General features: G+C 46.5%; 1 protein-coding gene across 5 annotated transcripts in view; it reads right to left on the reverse strand.

Annotated features, from left to right (window-relative positions):
* ARRB1 (arrestin beta 1) overlaps positions 1-20,806 on the reverse strand; it is a 126,329-nt gene that overhangs the window by 23,232 nt on the left and 82,291 nt on the right. For all 5 annotated transcript variants that reach the window (XM_043993273.1, XM_043993271.1, XM_043993272.1 and 2 more), the window contains 6 exons: positions 15,130-15,160; positions 14,095-14,155; positions 9,458-9,502; positions 7,336-7,529; positions 3,881-3,940; positions 1,319-1,386 (listed from right to left, as the gene is read on the reverse strand). In XM_043993273.1, the coding sequence (XP_043849208.1) occupies positions 1,319-1,386; positions 3,881-3,940; positions 7,336-7,529; positions 9,458-9,502; positions 14,095-14,155; positions 15,130-15,160 (459 nt within the window). The remainder of the gene's footprint in view (positions 1-1,318; positions 1,387-3,880; positions 3,941-7,335; positions 7,530-9,457; positions 9,503-14,094; positions 14,156-15,129; positions 15,161-20,806) is intronic.

The raw sequence follows: 20,806 nt of genomic DNA on the forward strand, positions 1-20,806 counted from the left end.
GGGGGCTGGGCTAAATAACCCCCAAGGTGATTTTCAGCTCTAAGTCTATGATACCATGATTCTCAAGGGATGGAGAGGTCAGTCAGGGAAGAGGGCTAATTAAAGAGAGGAGGATGAAGGCTTACAGAGGACATAGGGTGCTTAGTGAGGGGCATGAAAGCCCAGTGGTTATAGGAGAGACTCAGTGCCAAGTACAAGGGCTCAGTGAGTCAGGGTGAAGGATCACTCAGCCAGAAGGATGAGCTGGGACAAGGGCTCTGGGAAGGGGATGAAGGCTCAGGGAACTGACTGAGGGTAAATGGCTGGCTCTTTCAAGCTAATACTGCCCAGAGAATTGCCTGCAATATGAGAAGTGTCCACCAGATGGTGAAGCTGGCCTGCACCACCCCGCCGAGGATTCCTGGGTTTCCAGATTCCCTCCTTATGCACCACCCTCACCCACACACGTGGGCTGCACAGGAGTATTATTAGTTGCTCCTATTTGGGGTTCATAACCTTAGAATAAAAAGACCCATCACCACCCGCCCGAGCCTTACCTCCTTTTGCCTTCTGGAGACCATTACTTAACCTCACCACTGCCCTGTAATTGCCAGCATGGAGTTCATGCCTATCAGCTTCTTCTCCTCTGTTCTATTGTTCCCTTGTGCCAAATCGTGTTTGATACTGTCTCCTCTTGGATGTCTCTTCCCTCATTAGCCCCCACCTACCCTCAGCGATGACTTTTTCATTCCCTGAGGAAAAGGGCCTTGTGGCCCCTCCTCAGATAAGATGTTTCTTCAGGGCAAAGGTCATGTATTTCCCCTCAGATCAGGGGCTTCCAGAATGCAGGGGATGTGTTTCCTATCTCCCTGGATTCAGTTGGTGTCTTAGAGACAAATCCACTCTAGAATCCACCAGAGTTTCTGCCATAGAGATTCTCATTTCCTCTTTAGGGTCTCATGCTACAGATGGGGAAAACGGAGACTCAAAGGGGATAGTGTTCTCTCTCTCTCTCTTTTTTTTTTTTTAGTGAGGCAATTGGGGTTAAGTGACTTGCCCAGGGTCACACAGCTAGTAAGTGTTAAGTGTCTGAGGCCAGATTTGAACTCAGGTACTCCTGACTCCAGGGCCGGTGCTCTATCCACTGCGCCATCTAGCTGCCCTGATAGTGTTCTCTTTAAAGTCACAAGAGCATGTCAGTGATTGATAGAAGACTAGAACCCATTGCTCCCATCTCCCATCCAGGATTCCCACCACCACCCTCCACGTTCATAATGCTCTGAGCTCTGCTTGATGCCCCAAGGCAGGGCTGACAGAGAGGACACTGGGTCCTGGTTACCGTTTGTGAGTCTTCTCCTCCAGATTTTCTGCACAGAAGGCCTTGACTTCATAATCCACACCGCAGGCCTGAAAGAAGATGGTGTACACTGGGGAGCGAGGCCTGCCCCGGCTATAGGCACAAGGAGCCCTCCCACATGTGAGGAAGTAGGGACCGGGGCGGGACAGGAAGGCTGAGAGACTGGGTTCCAGTCCAATGTGTGACCTTGGGCAAGTCACCTTTCAAGACTCAGTGTCCTCATTTGTAAAGATGAGATCCCTTCTAGGCCTGACATTCTATGCTCTAAGATTCCTTCCAGTTCTGACATCCTATGTTCTATTAAAAGAATTTCTGTTCTCTTAACTTGGGTCCCTCACAGGCAGGGTTAACTCTGAGCAGGCCCTCTCCAGATGGATAGTTTCCATGCCAATTCTGCCCCTCAGAGGACCCAGGGCTCACCCAGGGTGAGACCATTCTTACTGCCTAATTCTATTCTGCTATATTAGACACAGAAATATCCTGAAACAAATTTCAGGCTACAAAAATCATCTCTAATGTGCTGGAAAACACAGAAGCTGTCTCATCAACCCTAGGAGATGAGAGGGTTGGTAGTTGTTTGACAGATGAAGAAAGTGACAGACCAGAAGGGGGGAAAAGGAATTGTTTTCCTTTTTTCCCAGGAACCTCAGGAGCCAAATACCAATAGGGACCTAGGGTCAAGTTACAGAATCATAGAATGTCAGAGCCAGGAGATACCTCAGAACACAAAATATCTGAGTTGGGAGAGACATTAGGGCATTGAATGTTGGAACAAAGGACATAGAATGTCATAGCTAGAAGAGACCTTAGACCATAGAATATCAAATACAAGGGACATTCAGCACAAAATGTTACACCTGGAAGATACTTAGAAATACAGGGCAGAACTTGAAGGGCACTTAGAGGTCATCTAGCATGACCCTTCATTTCACAGCTGAAGAAACTGAGGCCTGGAAAAAGGGAATCCGTGACTTCCCCAAGGTCATCCAATTAAAAGCAGCCTCCTTTTCATAGGCAAATGCAGGCTACTCTTGGTTCGCCAAGGCAGGGAGGGGAACAGTGGCCCAAATAATCCAAACCACTTGATAAATCAAAATGAAACCAGGTCTATTTAACTTTGGAATGGATTATAATAATTTTTGGTTACAGGACATCCTGACTTTGTCAGGCTCCGGCTCTTATCAGGATGAATCTGCCTTCCCCAACCACTCCTTGATAGATACAAATGTGGAAGATTTCCTCTCTTCCTTCCCTCTAAATCTCTGCAAATCCCTGGCCTGCCAACCTTCAAGGCCCAAGAAGTCTTCTTGACCCTCTCAATCCACATGGTTCCCACCCTCTTCTTTTCCATTAGTACAGGGCCGGTGCTTCCAAAACCCTCAGAGTCACAGACCCTCAAAGTCAGAAGGGGGCTTGGGGGCACCCAGGCAAATGAATAGAAATTCCCTCCACAGTCCCCCCGACAAAGAATCCCCCATCCAGCCTTTGCTCGAAGACCCTCCCTCTCTCCCCAGTGATGAGAATCTCACCCTCTTCTCGAACAGCCCGATCCCATCTGTGGGCAGCTCAGATCACATGAACGTTTTTCCTCATGTGTAGCCACACATATCCCACCCAACCTCTCTCCTTTCCCTACAGTTCCTAGTTTTCCCTCCCTGGGGAAGAGTGAGATAAATCTCCTTCCTTTTTCTTCTCTGGGCCAGTCGCTCCAAGTCTCTACCCACCCCATATCCCCCTCAGCTAAACATTGCCAGCTCCCTGAATCAAGGTTGCTGTGAAATAGTCTCCAGACCCCTCCCCATGATCAGCCCACCCGCCTCCCTCACCCGAAACTGAACACAATGCTCCTAGTGTGGTCTGGCCGGCACAGAAGGCAGTGGGGCCATCTCTCCCCTCCCTCCAGACACTAGATTCCTATTCCTTTAGCCCAGCATCCCATTCTTGAACACTGGGGCTGAGGGAGGGGGGGGTTCAGGGTTTTTTTGTTTCAGGGTTTGTTTTTTATTTTTTGGTTTCATTTTGCTGACTCACATGGAGTAGGGCAACCCATGAAAAGCTGCAGGTCTTTTTCACATGAGCTGCTGTCTACTCATGCCTCACTGATCTTTTCCTTGGGCAAGTGATTTTAAGATAACAAATGTAACCCAGAGAGCATTTTGCAAATGTTTCAACAGAGTCATAGAATGGTGGAGCCAGAAAGTGCCTTAGAGATCACCTACTTCCCAGAATCCTAGAATATCAATACCTGAAAGGTTCAGAGAGAGCACTGGGTTCAATGTGTGTCTTAACAGAAAAATCTCTCCACCTTCTCCCAACAAGTGCTCGTCCAGCCCTCCGGTGACGAGGATCTCACTACCTAATGAGTTAGTTCTATTGCTACCTTGAATTTCACTTCCCTTTGGCCTAGTACTTCATACTTCATCCTCCTTAAGGTCCTGGGGGCCGCCTAAATTACTACCACCCTTTTCTGCCTAGATGTAGTCATCTCACTTCCCATCAGGACCTTGGGGGAGATGATCAAGAAATGAGCAAAGCTGGACTTACCTTCCCTGTGTCCTCAGGCCCTGGCTGCAGTGTCACTGAGCAGGGCAAATTTGGAGGGATCTGCAGAGAGAAGAGCTCAGGGTTAGCAAAGGCTTAAAGTACAAGCTCCCAAGTCAGACCGAGGTTTGCCCAGTCACTCCCTTAATCCAGGTACTACCTGACAGAAGGGAAAACATATAGTATCTGTCCCCCATGAGACCAGGACACCGTGGTTCACTCTACTCTGCCCAAACCAGCACCAGACAGCATTAGGGAATAAAGACTCTGTGGTCACAGTGGGGACGATGGTGGTGCTGGCGAGAATGGCAACGCCGATGTCCCTTCCCAGTGTCTCATCCCCACAGTCCTACTCAGCTGAATAGGGCACATTCTCACAGTTGTGGTGTTGATCCAAAGGTGTTGATGGCCCTCGGGCTAATTTTAGGCAGCAATCACTGAACTCTCACAGAGCTGAATTTCTTCTTCCTCCTTCCCCCTGTGCCCTGCTCCCCACAGGACCCTACAGTTGGGCTTTGAATTAGGGAGGTATCAGTTCTGGGCTGGTGTGAGCTCGGACAGAACTGTACCCATAAAACCTTTTTGGTTCCACTGGCTCCACTTGAGATTTCTATGTGTAAATTCGAAACTGCCTTTTTCCCTCTAATGTCATCTATAAAATGTGGCTGGTCTACTCCAACTCTAAGATCCCTCCAAACTCTCATAACATATGCTCTTAACATTCCTTGTGCCTGAGACACTGTGGGGTAAGGTCTTCTAAGCTCTCTCCCAAATCTGAGCATGAGTGAAATCAAGGCATGGCCGAAATGACTTCTGATTTCCTCTCTAGATCTAAATCTATAGGATCGCAGGTGAGTAATCTCACCTCGCCTCCTGTAGGATAAGAGAGATGGACTGGATCACTCCTGGGGTCCTCTCTCTAAATCTATGGCCTAAATCTGTTTCTGAGCACGCAGCCTAAGATCATTAGCTTTTGGCGCTGTCACGCCAACCATACTGTTGACTCATCTTGAGTTTCTGGCCAAGGAAGAAAAAGCCTCAGGATTTTCTTACATGAACTGCTAGCAGTCCAGACATGCCTTCCCCTACCTGTACAGATGACTTTCCCTTTATGCCCGCTTCATTTGGCTGATCCAGATCTCTTTAGATCTCGATTCATCGATCCAACGTGTTGGCTGCCTCATCCCAGTGTTGCATCATCTACATTTCTACTCAGGGTGCCATTTCTACCTTCACCCAAACCACTGACCAAAAAGGGTGACCAGCCCAGAGCTGAATAAGGATGGAGCCCTGGGGCAGTTTCTAAAGACCGCCCTCTTTAGGATTATGAGATTGAGAGCTAGAAGAGATCTCAGAGATGATCAGTTTCAACATTTTAGGTTTTATTTTATTTATTTTATTTTTAGTGAGGCAATTGGGGTTAAGTGACTTGCCCAGGGTCACACAGCTAGTAAGTGTTAAGTGTCTGAGGCTGGATTTGAACTCAGGTACTCCTGACTCCAGGGCCAACGCTCTATCTGCTGCGCCACCTAGCTGCCCTTAGGTTTTTATTTTACAGATGAGGCAAATGAGGTCCAGAGAGGGGGTCCGGCCAGTCACACAGATAGTAACAGAGATGGAATTTGAACTCGGATCCTCTGAATTCAAATTCAGTGTTTCCTCATTGTGCTCCTTTCCAATACCCCTTGTCAACTGTGAATCATCCAGATACTTCTGCGTACTTCCTTCCCCTTGCTTTCCCCTTTCTCCCTCCTCCTTTACCTTCATTTCCTTGCCAGTTCTATTACTGGCTTTCTTTGGAATTTAAAACCATACTCCCCTCTACTGCTGGCTCATCCTGAAGTCCTTCCAGAAGGCCCACCTCCCCTTCAACCACAAGTGAAATCTACCCAAAGGTTCCATTTTGTGGACGAAGAGGCCCAGGCCAACTGAGGGGCAGTTAGGTGGTGCAGTAGATAAATGTGTCAAGCCTGAAGTAAGCCTCATTCCCTGGCTTCAGACACTTACTAGCTGTGTGACCCTGGGAGAGTCACTTAAACGGGGCCTCAAGTTTCCTCATCTGTAAAATGAACTAGAGAAGGAAGTGGCAACCACTCCAGTATGTTTGCCAAAAAAACCACAAATCGGGTAATGAAGAGTTGAAACAACTGAACAACTACCAGGCCAACCTCCTTCATTCCCCTTCCAGCCTTGTCCTGACCTTCTCTGGACTTTAAAATCATGTCCTGTGCCAGGTATCTTTATTCCTTCCCTGCCCCCTTTGTAGCTCCCTTTTTGTACACTGCCTTCTTTATTGGAATGTAAACTACTTAAATTTGCATGAACTGATGGTTCATCTATGAGTCAAGTAAGCAGAACCAGGAGAACAATTTATATACTAACAGCAATACCATAAGGACAAACGACTTTGAAAGACTTACAAACTCTGATGGATACAATGACCAAGCACAATTGACTCAAGGACTCAAGATGAAATGTGACCTATCTCATGATAGAAAGGTGATGAACTCAGAATAGAGATTAGGATTTATCTTTTGGGCGTGGCCAATGCAAGAATTTGTCAGACTTGACTATACATGTTTGTAACAGGGGTTTTGTTTTTCTTACTTTCTCAACTAGGGATGTGGGAGGAGAAGAATGTGAATATGAAAATAAAATTTAATTTCAAGAAAATGCAAACACCTATGGGGCAGGGAATACCTTCCTTTTTGCTTAAATTTTGTCCCCAAAACTTGGCACAGTGCCTAGTACATAGTTAGCATTTAATAAATGCTTGCTTGTTTGCTTCCTTCCTTTCTTTTCTTCCACTCACCCCCTCCCAACTACCACATCTATCACCCACAAATCACCATCCTTCTCCCCAAGAGAATATAAGTATGTAAGCATCCAGCCCATATCTCTCCAACTTACCGAATCAGTTAATAAACAAGTGTATATTAAGCACCTAATATGTGCCTAGAATTGTGCCAAGTGATAGGGATGAAATCATCCTTGCCCTCAGGGACCTCACATTCTAACAAGGAAGACACATTGTGAGAAACTTTGTGGAATATCTTGCTGAAATCTAGACATATGATATCTAAGACATTTCCCTGTTCTCCCAGTCTACTAACCCTGTGTCAAAACAAAAAAATGTGGTTAGTTTGGCAGAACCTGTTCTTGAAGAAACCATGTTGTCTCTTGGGAATCACCACTGTCTTCTCCAAATGCTTTAATGAAAGAGGCAAGTTTCCAAGTATTAGGTAGTAGTCAAAAAACAGCAGCAGCTAAAGCTGCACAGCTCTTTGTTGGGGTGATGCTGTTATTTATTCTAGCATTTCATTTGAAGGGGAAAGAGTCCAGACCTGAAATCTAGACTTTCATGGGCTGGGCAGTATCAGTAATGGATGACTTCCAGGGAACAGTAAAATCCAGAAAGGAAATCCCTGGGGCCAGGAGGGAACCCAGGCATCCCTCACCTCAAAAGTGAAGGGGTAGGCGTGCTCTCCCAGTTTCCTGATGAGCCGTTCTTGGAGCCGAGTGAGAGGCCTGTCTTCAGGGGCAGGTGGGAAGGACTGAATGTTGGCCACAAATAGGTCCTTGCGGAAAGTCAGGCCCAGCACATCCAGGTCCTCTCGGCCATAGCGGAAGGCGCAGGTCAGAGTCACGTACACTGTTGGGGGAAAGGAAATGACAGGAGTCAGAAAGTGAGCTGGTCCCCTTGGGCACCAGCAACCACAGTTTCATGAATGCCCTACGTCCATCCCTGGGATGGCCACAGCGAGATATCCCATGAAATGTGTCCAAGCCCTGCAACATCCTAAGGCGGGGGATGGGGGGGTGGCTCTTTCACTACAGGGAGGTTAGGGAAACCATAGCCTGCTATTCCTTTCCCAAAGGGAGAAAGCAGATAAGGGCTAAGCCTCTATGTATAGCTTCAGTGGACCTATAGGGAGGGGAGAAAAGGGTGACTATAATATCCTATGTATTAGACCTTGAGGTCTCTTTCCCCTACTAGAAAACTAGACGGAGATGGCAGGGATGTAGAGTTCAGGAAGTCTTAAAGGTGGGAAGTATCTGAGTTCAAGGAACTTGGAGGAGAATGGAGGGACTGGGAGACCCAGGGAGGGAAAGAAGTGAGAGGAGTTACGGGGATTTAGAGGGACCTTGTCTAATCTGGAGAAGGCTGATAGGACTTTTCTGAGACAAGGCAATTGAAGGAGGGTGATGTATACAGCGGGTGATGTGGGTTCCACGAAGAAAAAACTAGGGAGGGTGGAGTTTAGAGAAGCCTTTCTCCCTTCTTTATTCCCTTCCTCCCAACATGTCCCCGGTCCTATGCCACATCAGGGCTTGGGGGGAAGTAGGTAGGTGGGGCTTGGTAGGGCTTAAAGAAACTGAGAAAGGCTAAAGACAATTCAGAGAGTATGATGGTGCCAAGGAGCTCAGAAAGGGGAATACTCCAGAAAGAAGAGGTGAAGACCTATTGGGAGATTTGTCTAGGTCAAGAAGCACTGGCCTGAGAATGGACATTTGGTAAGGCTGGATGAAGCTAGGAAAGGCTAGGGGAAGCCAGAGAAGCCTGGAGGAGCCTAGAGGAAGTTGGATAAGGCTGGGGGATGCTGCTGCTGCTACTATGGGGCCCGGTGAGAGAGGTTATTGGAAGAAGTCTGGGAGGGTTTAGGGAAGCCAATATGAATACTACTACAATGAATAATAACAACAATAATAATATTTGGGGTTTATATAGTGCTTTAAGATTTTCCACAGTGCTTTATACAGGTCATCTCATTTGATTCCCCACAACAACCCTGTGATGTAAGAGCTATTATTATCCCCATTTTACAGATGAGAAACTGAGGTCTATCTACACAGGAAAAAGTTGGGGAGGGTCTGAGTTCTAGGAGCTCAGTGAGGGGTTACAAGCTAAAAAGGACTGGCGAGACCTTAAGGGTTTGGTGAGAACTGAGGAGGGAGGAGACTCAGAGGGCCCTTGTGAGCTGGCTAAAGCCAGAGAATGGGCATGAGCTTGGGAAGCTTAAAGCCAAAAGAAGCTGGAAGATTCTGGGGGAGTCCCCAGGAAATACAGAAGGATTAGTAGAATCACAGGAGATGACTAGTTAGCCAGAAGAAGAATGGGAAAGGGGTCTGAGTTCAGGGGGGTTGATAGAGTTTAAAGGAAGTTGGGTGAGACTGGGAGCCTTCTCAGGGAGGAATGGCATTGGAAGGACTAAGGGAATGGAGGAGAGGCTGCTCTGGTCTGAGGGGCAGGTCTTAGTTGAGCTTGAATGAGCAGGGTTGAGAAAGGTAATAGTGAAAGAGGATGGGGGAAGATAGGCTGGTCCAAGGGAGGTAAGGCTAGAATAGGGAAGGATGAGGATTGCTTTCTCCCTCATTTGTGGAGCTGGATGGGAGGAAGGGAGGTCAAAGAGAAGGGGAGAAGAGAGGAGAAAAGAATTGGAACCGATAATCAATACTGAGGTCCCCTTGAGACAGGAGAGTGTGAGGGAGGATAGGAGTGGGGCTGTACCAAAGAATGAATGGAGAGACAAGAATCCACAGAAAAGAGGTTTGGGAGGAAGGACAGGGCAGGAAACTCACCTCTCCTCTCCTTGAGGTACTCAGGATCCACCAGAACCACGCCATCTGAGAGAAATGACACAGTGAAGAAGGGAAAGAGGGAAAACTCTCAACCCAAGTGCTCCCTAGCCCTCTATCGACCCTGTAACTCAAACCCATTAACTACACCACATGCATCACATTCCAAACCTGAATTCACTGTCCAAAATCCAGTCTCACCATCCCCAATCTGAACTCACCCCAACTCCAATCCCATCATCCTCATCTTGAATGTTCAAGCCAGGCTGCATCTAACAACCAGATTCTAGACCCCAATCCCACCAACCTAACCCCAAATTCATACAGTGAAGGCTCCCTGAAGTCAAAGACTTGATTTTTGTCTATCCCTAGTACCTAGCCTGGCATGCTGTTAATTTAATTCATGCATGTTCAATTAGATCAAATTGAATTGAGTATGCCATCTACACCAAAACTAATCCAGCCCTACATTTACCATTACCACCCTGAACCTGCCAATCCAACCCAGGGTTCCAAACTCATGAACCCAATAAGAAACTCTCACCAATACCACTATCAGCACATCTTCACCTATCCTTAAACCCCAATCCTGCCAATCCTGCTGCTCCCAATGCCAGATCCACCTCTTCAACCCCATCCTGTACCCACCATCCCTGCTACAAACCCCAATCACCCCAATCCCACCAATGTCACCAGGAACTCACTGATCCTAAGCCAAATGCCAAGCCTACCCCATCACCAAACACATCATCACCCCCACAATGATCCCAACCCCTACCAAACCCACCATCCCTACTCTGAACTTCAAACCTTTAATCTACCAATCAAATCTCTAATTCTACACTGACTCTTGACCTCTGAACCTGCTACCATTACCCAAAGGCCATCAGAATCCCAGAATGCTGGATCTGGGAGGGATCTGATGAGATCATCTAGTGAAGCCCTATCTTGTGTTAGAGATAAAGAAATCACAGCTGCTGAAAGCAAGACCTGAGACTCAAACCCAGGACTTAGGGTTGTTTTCTATAATTCTTTCCAATCCTACCCGGAAAACTGTACCCCGCCTCCCCCAAACCCAGTAACTCTACCCTGGATCAGTAAAACCTACCTTGACCCTGCTGACATCTTTCCTCAAGGCCAACCTTGGCTGAAACCTCCTCTAGAAAGTCTCCTAGGGTCTCTCTTCTCCCCTAACTGCAGGTGACCTCTTCCTCGGGCTTGCATAGCACCTCACAGTCCTCTTTAAGTGTCTGTCCTTTTCTAATTCACATTCTATTTTTCTGTCTATGCGTTATCTCCCCCTACCAGATGGTTTCTCATTTATCTCAGTATGTGCCCCAGCCCTGAGCATAAGACCATGCACAGAGCAGATGTTCAGTGAATGTTTGTTGGATGAATGAATGAGTGAGCAAATGGACCATGAACCTACCAGCCTGACTCCCACACTCTCAGCCCATCCTCAGTCCAGCCCTGGAGATGCCTCCTAGGGTATCCTTAAAAGCTCAGAGCGGTCCTTCATGGGTTGCCTCCTGTCCTACTGCCTCTGAACAGACAGGACCCTCTCTCCTGCCTGGCTGAGTTCCCTGTCCTAATGCTAAAGCCCTACACCTCCCTTGGCACCCTCCCCAGATACCACAACACTAGCGCCAAGAAAAGCCATGAGAGAAAGAAGATTGGGAGTCCCTGGTGGGAAGGCTGCTGTTCTCCAGCCATCCCACAGTCTGATTTCTCCTGCTCCCTGGGCCGAGTCAAACTCCCCAGCTAGTGCAGCCCAGAGAGGCTCTGGCTCTAGGGCTTCTGAAAGGGGTGAAATGATAGACACACCAGAATATACATGGGACATGGAAACATCAGAGCTGGAAGGGACCACATGGAAGGGACCAGGAGGGCTTGGAAGGTCACCAAGCGTGTTGAGCCTCACGATGACCCCAGTGAAGTAGGTGCTATAGATATTAGCATTCCCATTTTACAGTGGAGGGATCAAATGACTGGCCCCACGTCACCTAACTAGAAAGTGGCAAAGGTGGGATCTGAACCCAGGCCTTCCTCACTACAAGTTCTGCTACACCATGATTGATAACAGCTGATCTATTAGGGTTAGAAGTGACCTCAGAAAGTCAGGGTTGGAGGGGCGGGGCTTAGAACAAAAGACACAAAATCTCAGGGCTGGAACCTTAGAGGTCATCTTGTTCAATGTTCTAAATTTACAGATGGGGACACCAAGGCCCAGAAAAGAAAAGAAGCTTGTCCAAGGTCACACAACTAATAAGGGTTAGAGCTGGGACCATGATTCAGGTCTCAGGATCCCCAGGCCAGTGCTCTTTCCAGGCCACCAGCTGCCTCTCTTTCTCTTGCAGGGGAGAGAAATTAGAGAATGAAAAGCTTTTGCAAATGTATAATCAGCAGGATTTGTAATTAAATATGTTTCCAAAACATCCCCAGGGACAGAAGATAACACAACAGCAGTGTCTCTCCACTCCCCTTGGTCTCCCTCTGTGTGGTCTCCTGTCTTTGTCTCCCTTTTCTCTGTCACTCTTATCTTCTCTCTCTTCTCTGATAGGGTGTGTGTGTGTGTGTGTGTGTGTGTAATAGAGAGAGAGAACCCAGCTTCATCTCTCGTTTCACATCTGTCTCTCCCTGTGTCCTTCTCTCCCATCTTCATCTCTTTTTGTAACGTGTTTTCTCTTTCTCTCCTCACCTACAACCCCCTTTGTCTTTCTTGTGTCAATTTGTAGTTAAATGTTAATACTAATATATAAGTATTATTAAATGCTGATAAATATTAAATACAAATCCTCCCCTGTTTAAACCCCTGTGTCTCTCTGCATGTGTGCATATACAAATGCAGATATCTCACCCATCTCTTTCTCCCTCACTGTCAAAGACCTTCAGAGATGGAAGGAATCTTAGAGGCAACAGGATCCTAGAGCTAAGAGCAAGGCCATGTAGTCCAGTCTTCTGACTGTCCAGATGAAACTGAGGCCCAGCGAGGTTACCCAAGTGGTAAGCATCAGAGGTCAGGCTTTGCTTTGTCAGATGCTCCTCCGACAAAGTCACTTCTACATCTACTTCCTTTGATCTTCACTGAAATACTCTGGTTCCTGGATTTCATTACATGAGTATGCCTTCTTTTATTTTTTTAATTAATTAATTAATTAAATTTTTTATTTATGGAATACGAAAGCATTTCTATAACATAGTATAATAAAAAAGATGACTGCACTTGAGCATGCCTTCTTAATATGCTACAGTATGCTACTCTTTCTGCCACTCCCCCTTTTTACCTACCTTATTTCTTTTTAATAAGGTATGCCGTAGGGGCAACTAGGTGGTGCAGTGGATAATTTTTTTTTTTTTTTAGTGAGGCAATTAGCATTAAGTGACTTGCCCAGGGTCACATAGCTAGTGTTAAGTGTCTGAGGCCAGATTTGAACTCAGGTACTCCTGACTCCAGGGCCGGCGCTCTATCCACTGCACCACCTAGCTGCCCCAGTATTTTTTATTTTATTTTATTTTTTTTTTTTTTAGTGAGGTACAGTAGATAAAGTACCAGCCCTGAATTCAGAAGGACCTTAGTTCAAATACAGCCTCAGACACTTGGCACTTACTAGCTGTGTAACCCTGGGCAAGTCACTTAACCCTCATTGCCCACCAAAAATAAATAAATAAGGTAAGCCTTATATCCAGAGTCATGGTCAGGCAGGTGGCTTAGCCTACCAAGTCTTAATGACCCCTATGAAGTCAAATTTGAGCCCTTTCATTAGGACCCCTACCTCCTCTTTGCTTATTGTCTAAGCTTTTATCATCATTATAGCAACAGGGGCATATATCAAAATGGTAACGTTGGGAATACAGGAAGGAATAAATGCAAGAAATGGTGCAGATATTGTGCAGCACTGCAGATGAAGAGGTCTGGGAGAAGGAGTGTCAGAGATCACCCCATGGTTAGGAACATGGAAGATAAATATAGTACAGTGGCAAGAAAGAATATTGGCTCTGCAGAGGCCCTGAGTTAACATTCCATCTCTAATGCTTACTACTATGGGCAGATCACAACCCCCCAGGGCTTCAGTTTCTTCATTGGTAAAATGAGAGGGTTGGAGTAGATAGCTTCTGAGGTCCCTTTCCCGTCATCCTATAGGCTCAATTCTGGTCCTCTGGCTCCAGAGCCAGTGTCCTCACCATTGGATTTTACTGTTTACCCATCTAGGTCAATTCCTACCCCTATGTTACAGTGCAAGGAACAAACTCAGAGAAGAGGAGTGATCTGCCCAGGGTCAGTTGGAGAGGCAGGGACAGAACCTAGGTGTCTTGACTTGCAGGCTTGGGGCTTTTTCCACCAAAACGCACCTAGGGTTAGTCTGCTGTTAGCTCATGCTTCCAAGAAACCCTCTCTGTGTCTAGACCTCGATCCTTCCTAGCACCACCCCAGGCCCTTCCTCCTAAGGAAGTTGGCCTTGGCCAAGCTGATGGCCAGCAGAGTCCCCCTCTTGCATATAGCGGCCAGACAGAGCTCTGAGGATGAAGACATGCTGCCCTTGACCCCCATCCTTCTGGGAGGAATGAGAGCAGCTCCTTCCTCCCAAGTCTCTCAGCTTCAAGTCTTCAGCCTTCAAATACCCGAACCAACAGGGATTTACCAACAGGGTCGACGACATCAATGTGGTCCACAAAGTCTCTCTTTCCCAGGTACACTGTGAGCTAGGGGAGAGAGACAATGAGACAGTTAGGGACTGTGGGCCAAGAAGCCAGATGCTCTGGCCAGCTTCCAATAGGGGTCCTCACCAAAATCCTAAAGCCACTCTGGAATCCCTTTGACTCAGAGGATTTAAAGCTGAAAGGAACCTTGGGGATCACCTAGTCCAAGCCCCTTGTTTGACACATGAGAACAGTGAGGCCCAGATAGGGGCCTCCCAAAGTCACATGAGCAGTAAGTAGCAAACCTACAGCTAAATCCCAGGACCTCAGACTCCAAATTCAGGGCTCTTTCTGAATCTTCTAACCTGTTCTGCTTCTTCCCCTCCCCACCCCCAACCCTACTGCCAACATCTACCCTCACTATCCCTCTCCCAAGGCTACAGGTGGGAAACTAGACTAGCAGGCAGGGTAAACCCCTAGGAAAGAGGGAAAGGAATAGATAGAGATTCTGAAGGACAGTATATTCATTCTTTGAGGCCCTGCCTCTGAATCTCCTGACCAGATCTCCCTAAAGGTGCCTCCCTCTCAGATTGAGGCAGTGGTGAGCTGTAGACTTGGTGGTTGGGGGCAGAGACCAGGGCAAATGCTACAAATCTGGGCTAGATTTATTGTTTTGTTGATCATCTCTACTGAAGAAAAGGATGAAGAACATGTTAATAAAGCAGGTCACACTTAAAGGTGTGCTGTGGCTACATTTTTTCCCTCAGAGAACTAGTTGTTAAATATTTACCAGCACAAACCCTTGGACTAGAGACTCCCTGAGGACAGGAGATATAACTCCCCTTTTCCAGCTCCAGTCCCTCCAGTTTTCTTAGATAGGTCACTAACTATGTAGATTTGTATCTGGGTCATAGGGAACAGCCAGAAACTGAAGGGGGTGGGGGGAGGGAGATGGGGAAGGGAAGGGAAAAATTATTATTATTATTATTCAGTGAGGAAGAGGAGGGTAAGGAGTGACTTTGATTTACTGTACTCACCTTTCCATTTGGACTTGCCTTCTTGAATACTCTGTAAGAAAGGAAAAAAGGATAAGATGTTAAGAGGGCCTGACATGAAGGAAGTGAAGGGCAGCCCTGCCTATCTATAGGAACAAGAAGATGGGGTTAGGGGCTTGTCAAGAAGTCATTTAGACAACTGGGTGGCCCAGGGAATAAAGTGCTGGTCCTGGAGTCAGAAGAACCTGAGATTAAATCTTGCCTCAGACGCTTGATAGCTGTGTAACCCTAGGCAGGTACTTAGCCACTCAGAAACTCAGTTTCCTCATCTGAAAAATGGGGATACTAATAATACCTATATCCCCAGGGTTGTTGAGTAAAATGAAAGAATATTTGTAAAGTGTTTTGCAATTAAACTGAATTGCTTATAAATTGTTATATAAATGCTAATTGTTATTTGCGTTTGTTTTGTTTCATTTTTTTTCAATCATCAAAAATCTATTTTCCTCTCCCTCCCACCTCCTTTACTATGGAAAAACAAAAAACTCTTGTAATAAATCTGCATAGTCAAGCAAAACAAACTGTCCAGAAGTCATTTGCAATGATTCCTTCCATCAGAAAATTACCTCTTCATTTGACAAGAGGAGTAAACTGAGGTCAGAAGAGATACAGTAATCACACAGCAGGTCATCGGCTGAGGCTGAGTAGGCCAGCCCTTAACTCCTGACTCCTGGATCAGGGCTCTTTCTAAGGAATAGCACTGAAGGCCCTGAGCCCCCCTCCACACACATACACACACATACACTGCCCCACCCCTCCCTGTCCAAAGGTCCCTCCTGCCTCCTGCTTCAGGCACAGGGCCCAGATCATATCATGAACTGAACAGATGTTTGTTGAACTGGATGGAACGACGAAATGCAAATTAAAACAACTGAGGTTTCACCTAACGCCCAAGCAAATTGGCAAAGATGATGAAAGACAGAAATAGTCAATGCCGGAGGGAAATGTGAGAAGATAGAACGCTAATGTGCTGTGAGAGAAGCAGGAAATTGGGCAAACCATTTTGGAAAACAACTTGGAATTATCTGAGAAGTCCCTCCAAGGGTTTATGCCCCTAGGCCTGGCCATCCCACCAGTGGGCATAAACCCAAAGAGGTCAAAGACAGAAAGGCAATTTCTAAATCCACCAGGATACACATAGCAACACTTTCTGCAGTGGTAACAAAATGAAACACACCTGAGTGCCCACCAACTAAATAAATGACTAAACAAATCATGATATGTGAACGTAATGGAATAATACTGAATGGTAAGAAGCTACAAATAGAAGCAACTCAAAAAAATGGGAAAGACTTGCATGGACTGGCATAAAGAGAAGAACATGGAGAGCAAAATATATATATGTATATATATATGTATATATATATAATAGTATTTGTAATAATAATAGTAACAAGCATTTATGTAGTGCTTTGAGGTTTACATGGCACTTTTATATGTATTATTCCAATCTAATCTTCAATGACAACCCTGTTAGGCAGGAGCTATCATCAGCCCCATTTTATAGATGAGGACACTAAGGGTCACAGAGCTAAGGAAGTTATCGAGGCTGGATTTGAATTCAAGTATTCCTGGCCCCAAGTTCAGTGCTGGATGATGACCCACTGTGCCCAGCAGCTGCTCCTAAATACAATAATGTACATGATAACACTAGAGGCAATTGAGAGGGACTCAACTTAAATGAGATGTCCAATTCTTGGTCTTAGAAAACAGATGCTGAAACCTATTTCACCCTTCTCAGAAGAAGTGACGGACTACAGCTAAAGAAAGTTCTTACACTATCAGACAAGGGGTTTTTTATTTGTTAGTTTCCAGATGATTCTGTTTATTTTTCTTTGTTACAAGGAAGGGATATATTGGGAGCGCTATACCAGGAAATGACTTCAGTACAATAACAACAGCAATACCACAACAATAATAATGGCTAGCATTTATTTATATAGCACTTCAAGGTTTGCAAAGCACTTTACAAATATTATCTCATTTGATCCTCACACAACACTCTAGGAGGTAGTTGCTGTTATTGTCCCCATTTTCCAGATGTGGAAAATGAGGCTGGGAGTAAGAGACTCGCCCACAGACACAGTGTCTGAGACAGAATTTGAACTCAGGTCTTCTGACACTGCTTTATTCATTATACCACTTAGAATCAATAGGACTTTTAAAAGCTGAATTAAATGATCAGTGCCATAAAACTAACTGGAAGGAATTCATGAAGAAAGAGAGTGAACAAGAACAAAAGAGAAATACAGAGAAAGAAGAGAAGAAAAACAGGAGAGAAAGAGGTGGATAGAGAAAGAGAAGAGAGAGAGAAGAGAGGGTGAGAGAAAGAGGAGGGAGGGAGCAGGGGAAAAGAAAGGAGAGGGAGAAAGAGAGGGAAAGGAGGGGAGAAAGGGAGAGGAAGAGGAGGGGGAAGTAGGGAGGGATAGAAGACAGAGAAAGAAAACAGGCAGAGAGAGAAGACAGAGAAAGGCAGAAAGAGGGAGGGGGAGAGAGGGAGGGAGGAAGGGAGGGAAGGAGAGAGAGAGAGAGAGAGACAGAGAGAGAGAGAGAGTGACAGAGAGAGAGAGAGAGAGAGAGAGAGAGAGAGAGAGAGAGAGAGCGAGAGCGCTGCACACCCACTAGTTGTTTCTTGTCTTGGATTTCTCCTCCATGTGATTCCAGAAAAGCCCTGGTGTCACCAGAGAAACATGTGAGTGACATTAAACTCCAGAAGTCCCCACGCTGTACAAGCCTCTGGCTCCTTAAGCTTCAAGCCATCACAGGCTCTGGGGGTAGAAAGGCAGCTCAGAACATATCCCGGCTCCCCTCCCACTGGTGCAGGAATCCCCTGGGCAGCCTGCTTGGCCAGCTCCAGTAGGAGGGAGCTCATCGCTTCCTGCAGGCTGCTAGTGAGAAAGGCTTTGTGTCCTCAGTAGCAATCAGACTCCCAGTAACTGCCCTCTCCCTCCCATTTCAGCTCCCTGGGACCAAAGAGAACAAGTCCGATCCTTCTCAGACAGGGTCACCCTTCAGATACTCTCCTAAGCCCTCTAGTAATTACTTCCTATTTATCCTGTATAGGTGCTTGTTTACACATAGGTTGCTTTCTCCCTCTGAGATTGTGAGCTCCTTGAAAGCAGGGGCTTTTGCTTTTCTGTATCCCCAGCACTTGGCACAGTGCCTGGCTCAGAGTTGACACTTCATGTTGTCCATCGATTGACTGATTGATTGAAAACACCTCTCCTGTGTATATCTATGTGTCCTCCACCCTTCCTGCCTCCCCCCATCCCCAATCTTCTCTTCTCCAGACTAAACATCACTAGTCCTCCGACCCACCCTCCTACTGTCCACGTCCTCAACCTGATCTCTGTCCTCCATCTGGACTGCTGTTTGTCAATGTCCTTTCTAAAGTGTGGCCATGGCACTAAGCCTCCAGACACCTCCCTAGTTTGGGACACCAAGGATAACATTAGTGTTTGTTCTGTCAATGCCCCACTTTTACTCACAGTAAAGTGCAAATGCAATCCGGGTACACCCCTTGGATATTTTTCTTTTTTTTCTTTTTTTTTGGTGAGGCAGTTGGGGTTAAGTGACTTGCCCAGGGTCACACAGCTAGTAAGTGTTAAGTGTTGGAGGCCGGATTTGAACTCAGGTACTCCTGAATCCAGGGCCAGTGCCTTATCCCCTTGGATATTTTTCACACACGCTGCTATCTAGTCACCTCTCCTACCACAGACTCATGGAGCTGACTTTTCAAATTACTCCAATTCAGTCAGTCAGTCAACAAGTATTTGTTTAGTACCTACTGTGTGCTAAGCCCTGGGGATACAAAGAAAGGCATAGGACATTCTCTGCCCTCCAGGAGCTCACAATGGAATGAGGGAGACAGCAGGCAAATAGACACAAAGAAGATACATACAGGAAATAACCAACAGAGGGAAGCCTAGAATTAAAGGGGGTTGGGGAAAGCTTCCTGTAGAAAGTGAGATTTGAGCTGGGACTTGAAGGAAGCTGGAGAAGCTGGAAGCAGAGGGGAGAAGGGAGAACTTTCCAGGCATGGGATTGCCTTCCCCCCCCAGGCCTGCCTGGCCCTGGGCAGCTGTGGAGGAGCGAGCTTTTCTAAACTGGACTAAGCAGTCCTGTGAGATCCTGGTCACTAGAGATCTTCAACAACCCTGGGAGGTAGGGGCTATTATTATCCCCATCTTAGAGTTAAAGAAACTGAGGCAGGCAGAAGTTAAATGACATGCCCACAGTCACACAGCTAGCTAGTAAGTGTCTGAAGCAGAATCTGAACTTGGTTCTTCCAGATTCCAGGCCCAACATTCTATCCACTGCACCATGGAGCAGCCTCTTCCTCTGAGGCCTCATCTAGTTCTGAGAACCCATGATCCCCACATTAGCAAGCATCCCTGCTCCAAGTCAGTCCTGAAGCCCTGCCTACCATTCCCAGCTCTTATCCTAACTATGGCTTGAGGCTAAGCAGGTGGGGACTATTAGCTGCTAATAGCCAGGATTTGAACTCTAGGCCTCTGCCTCTCCAAAGCTGAAGGGGCGCTCAAGACAGTCCCCTGATGTGCCCGCACCTGAACAAGAATGTCCTCTACAACATCCTCTGTGGGCCAGCCTCCCACAACTTCTAGTGATAATGGAGGCAGCCCGTTCAAGGCAACTCCATCCAACTAACTAACGCTTTTGGGAAGCTCTGAGTATTAGCGAGGTTTCTTCTTTATGTTGAACCAGACTATGAATCAGTCAAAGGAGTGTGCATTGTGCATGTGAATATGTGTGTGTATACACACACAGAAGAAGTATCTCATGTACAGGGCATCCCAAAAGGCTCAGTGCAGTTTTAGCTTTGTCATTGTTGTTTGTCCTTTGTTCCCGAAGAGGACCATGACATCAGGGTGATGTCATGACTTATTGTGAATTGGATTTAAGTGAGGGAGGGCTGTGCAAAGTCACCAGCCTCACTCTCTCCTCCAGAACCATCTGGGTCCAGTGGCGAGACATAGATCAGGATGACTGGAGATGGCCCCGGATATTTAAGGCAATTGGGGTTAAGTGACTTGCCCAGGGTTACACAGCTAGTAAGTGTCTAAGGTGAGATTTGAACTCAGATCCTCCCGGCTCCAGGGCCATGGCTCTATCCACTGTGCCACCCAGCTTGCCCCCAATTTTTGCTCTAATACATTTAAAGCTGCACTAAGACTTCTGGGACACCTAGCATGTAAACATGCATATACATACATACCCTAATGGGGTCATACAGATTCAGACACGACTAAACAATAACAAAAACACACATATACAAATGTGGATGTAGATATGCATATACACATATGCACATACACATGTGCATACACACATGTTATATTCCTGTTCCCCCACACACACCTCAGTAGAACATAAGCCATTGAGAAGCAGGGCTCATTTTCCATTCTGTGTTTTCATACCCAATGAGCAGCACAGTTCCCTTATGCGTGTGTACATCTGTGATTGTGCAAACACATAAACACACACGCATCCATTCCAACAATGCATTGAAACAAGCTCCCTCCAAAGCCTGCACTGACTGTCCCTGACAGTTCATTTCGGGCTGACACCTTAGCAGATCCTGAATTCTCCCCTCTCTCCCCCGCCTCCTCCTTTCCCATTCTTCCCTTCCCTCAAGATG

Source organism: Dromiciops gliroides, chromosome 3 (assembly GCF_019393635.1).
Source record: "Dromiciops gliroides isolate mDroGli1 chromosome 3, mDroGli1.pri, whole genome shotgun sequence".
NCBI lineage: Eukaryota > Metazoa > Chordata > Mammalia > Microbiotheria > Microbiotheriidae > Dromiciops > Dromiciops gliroides.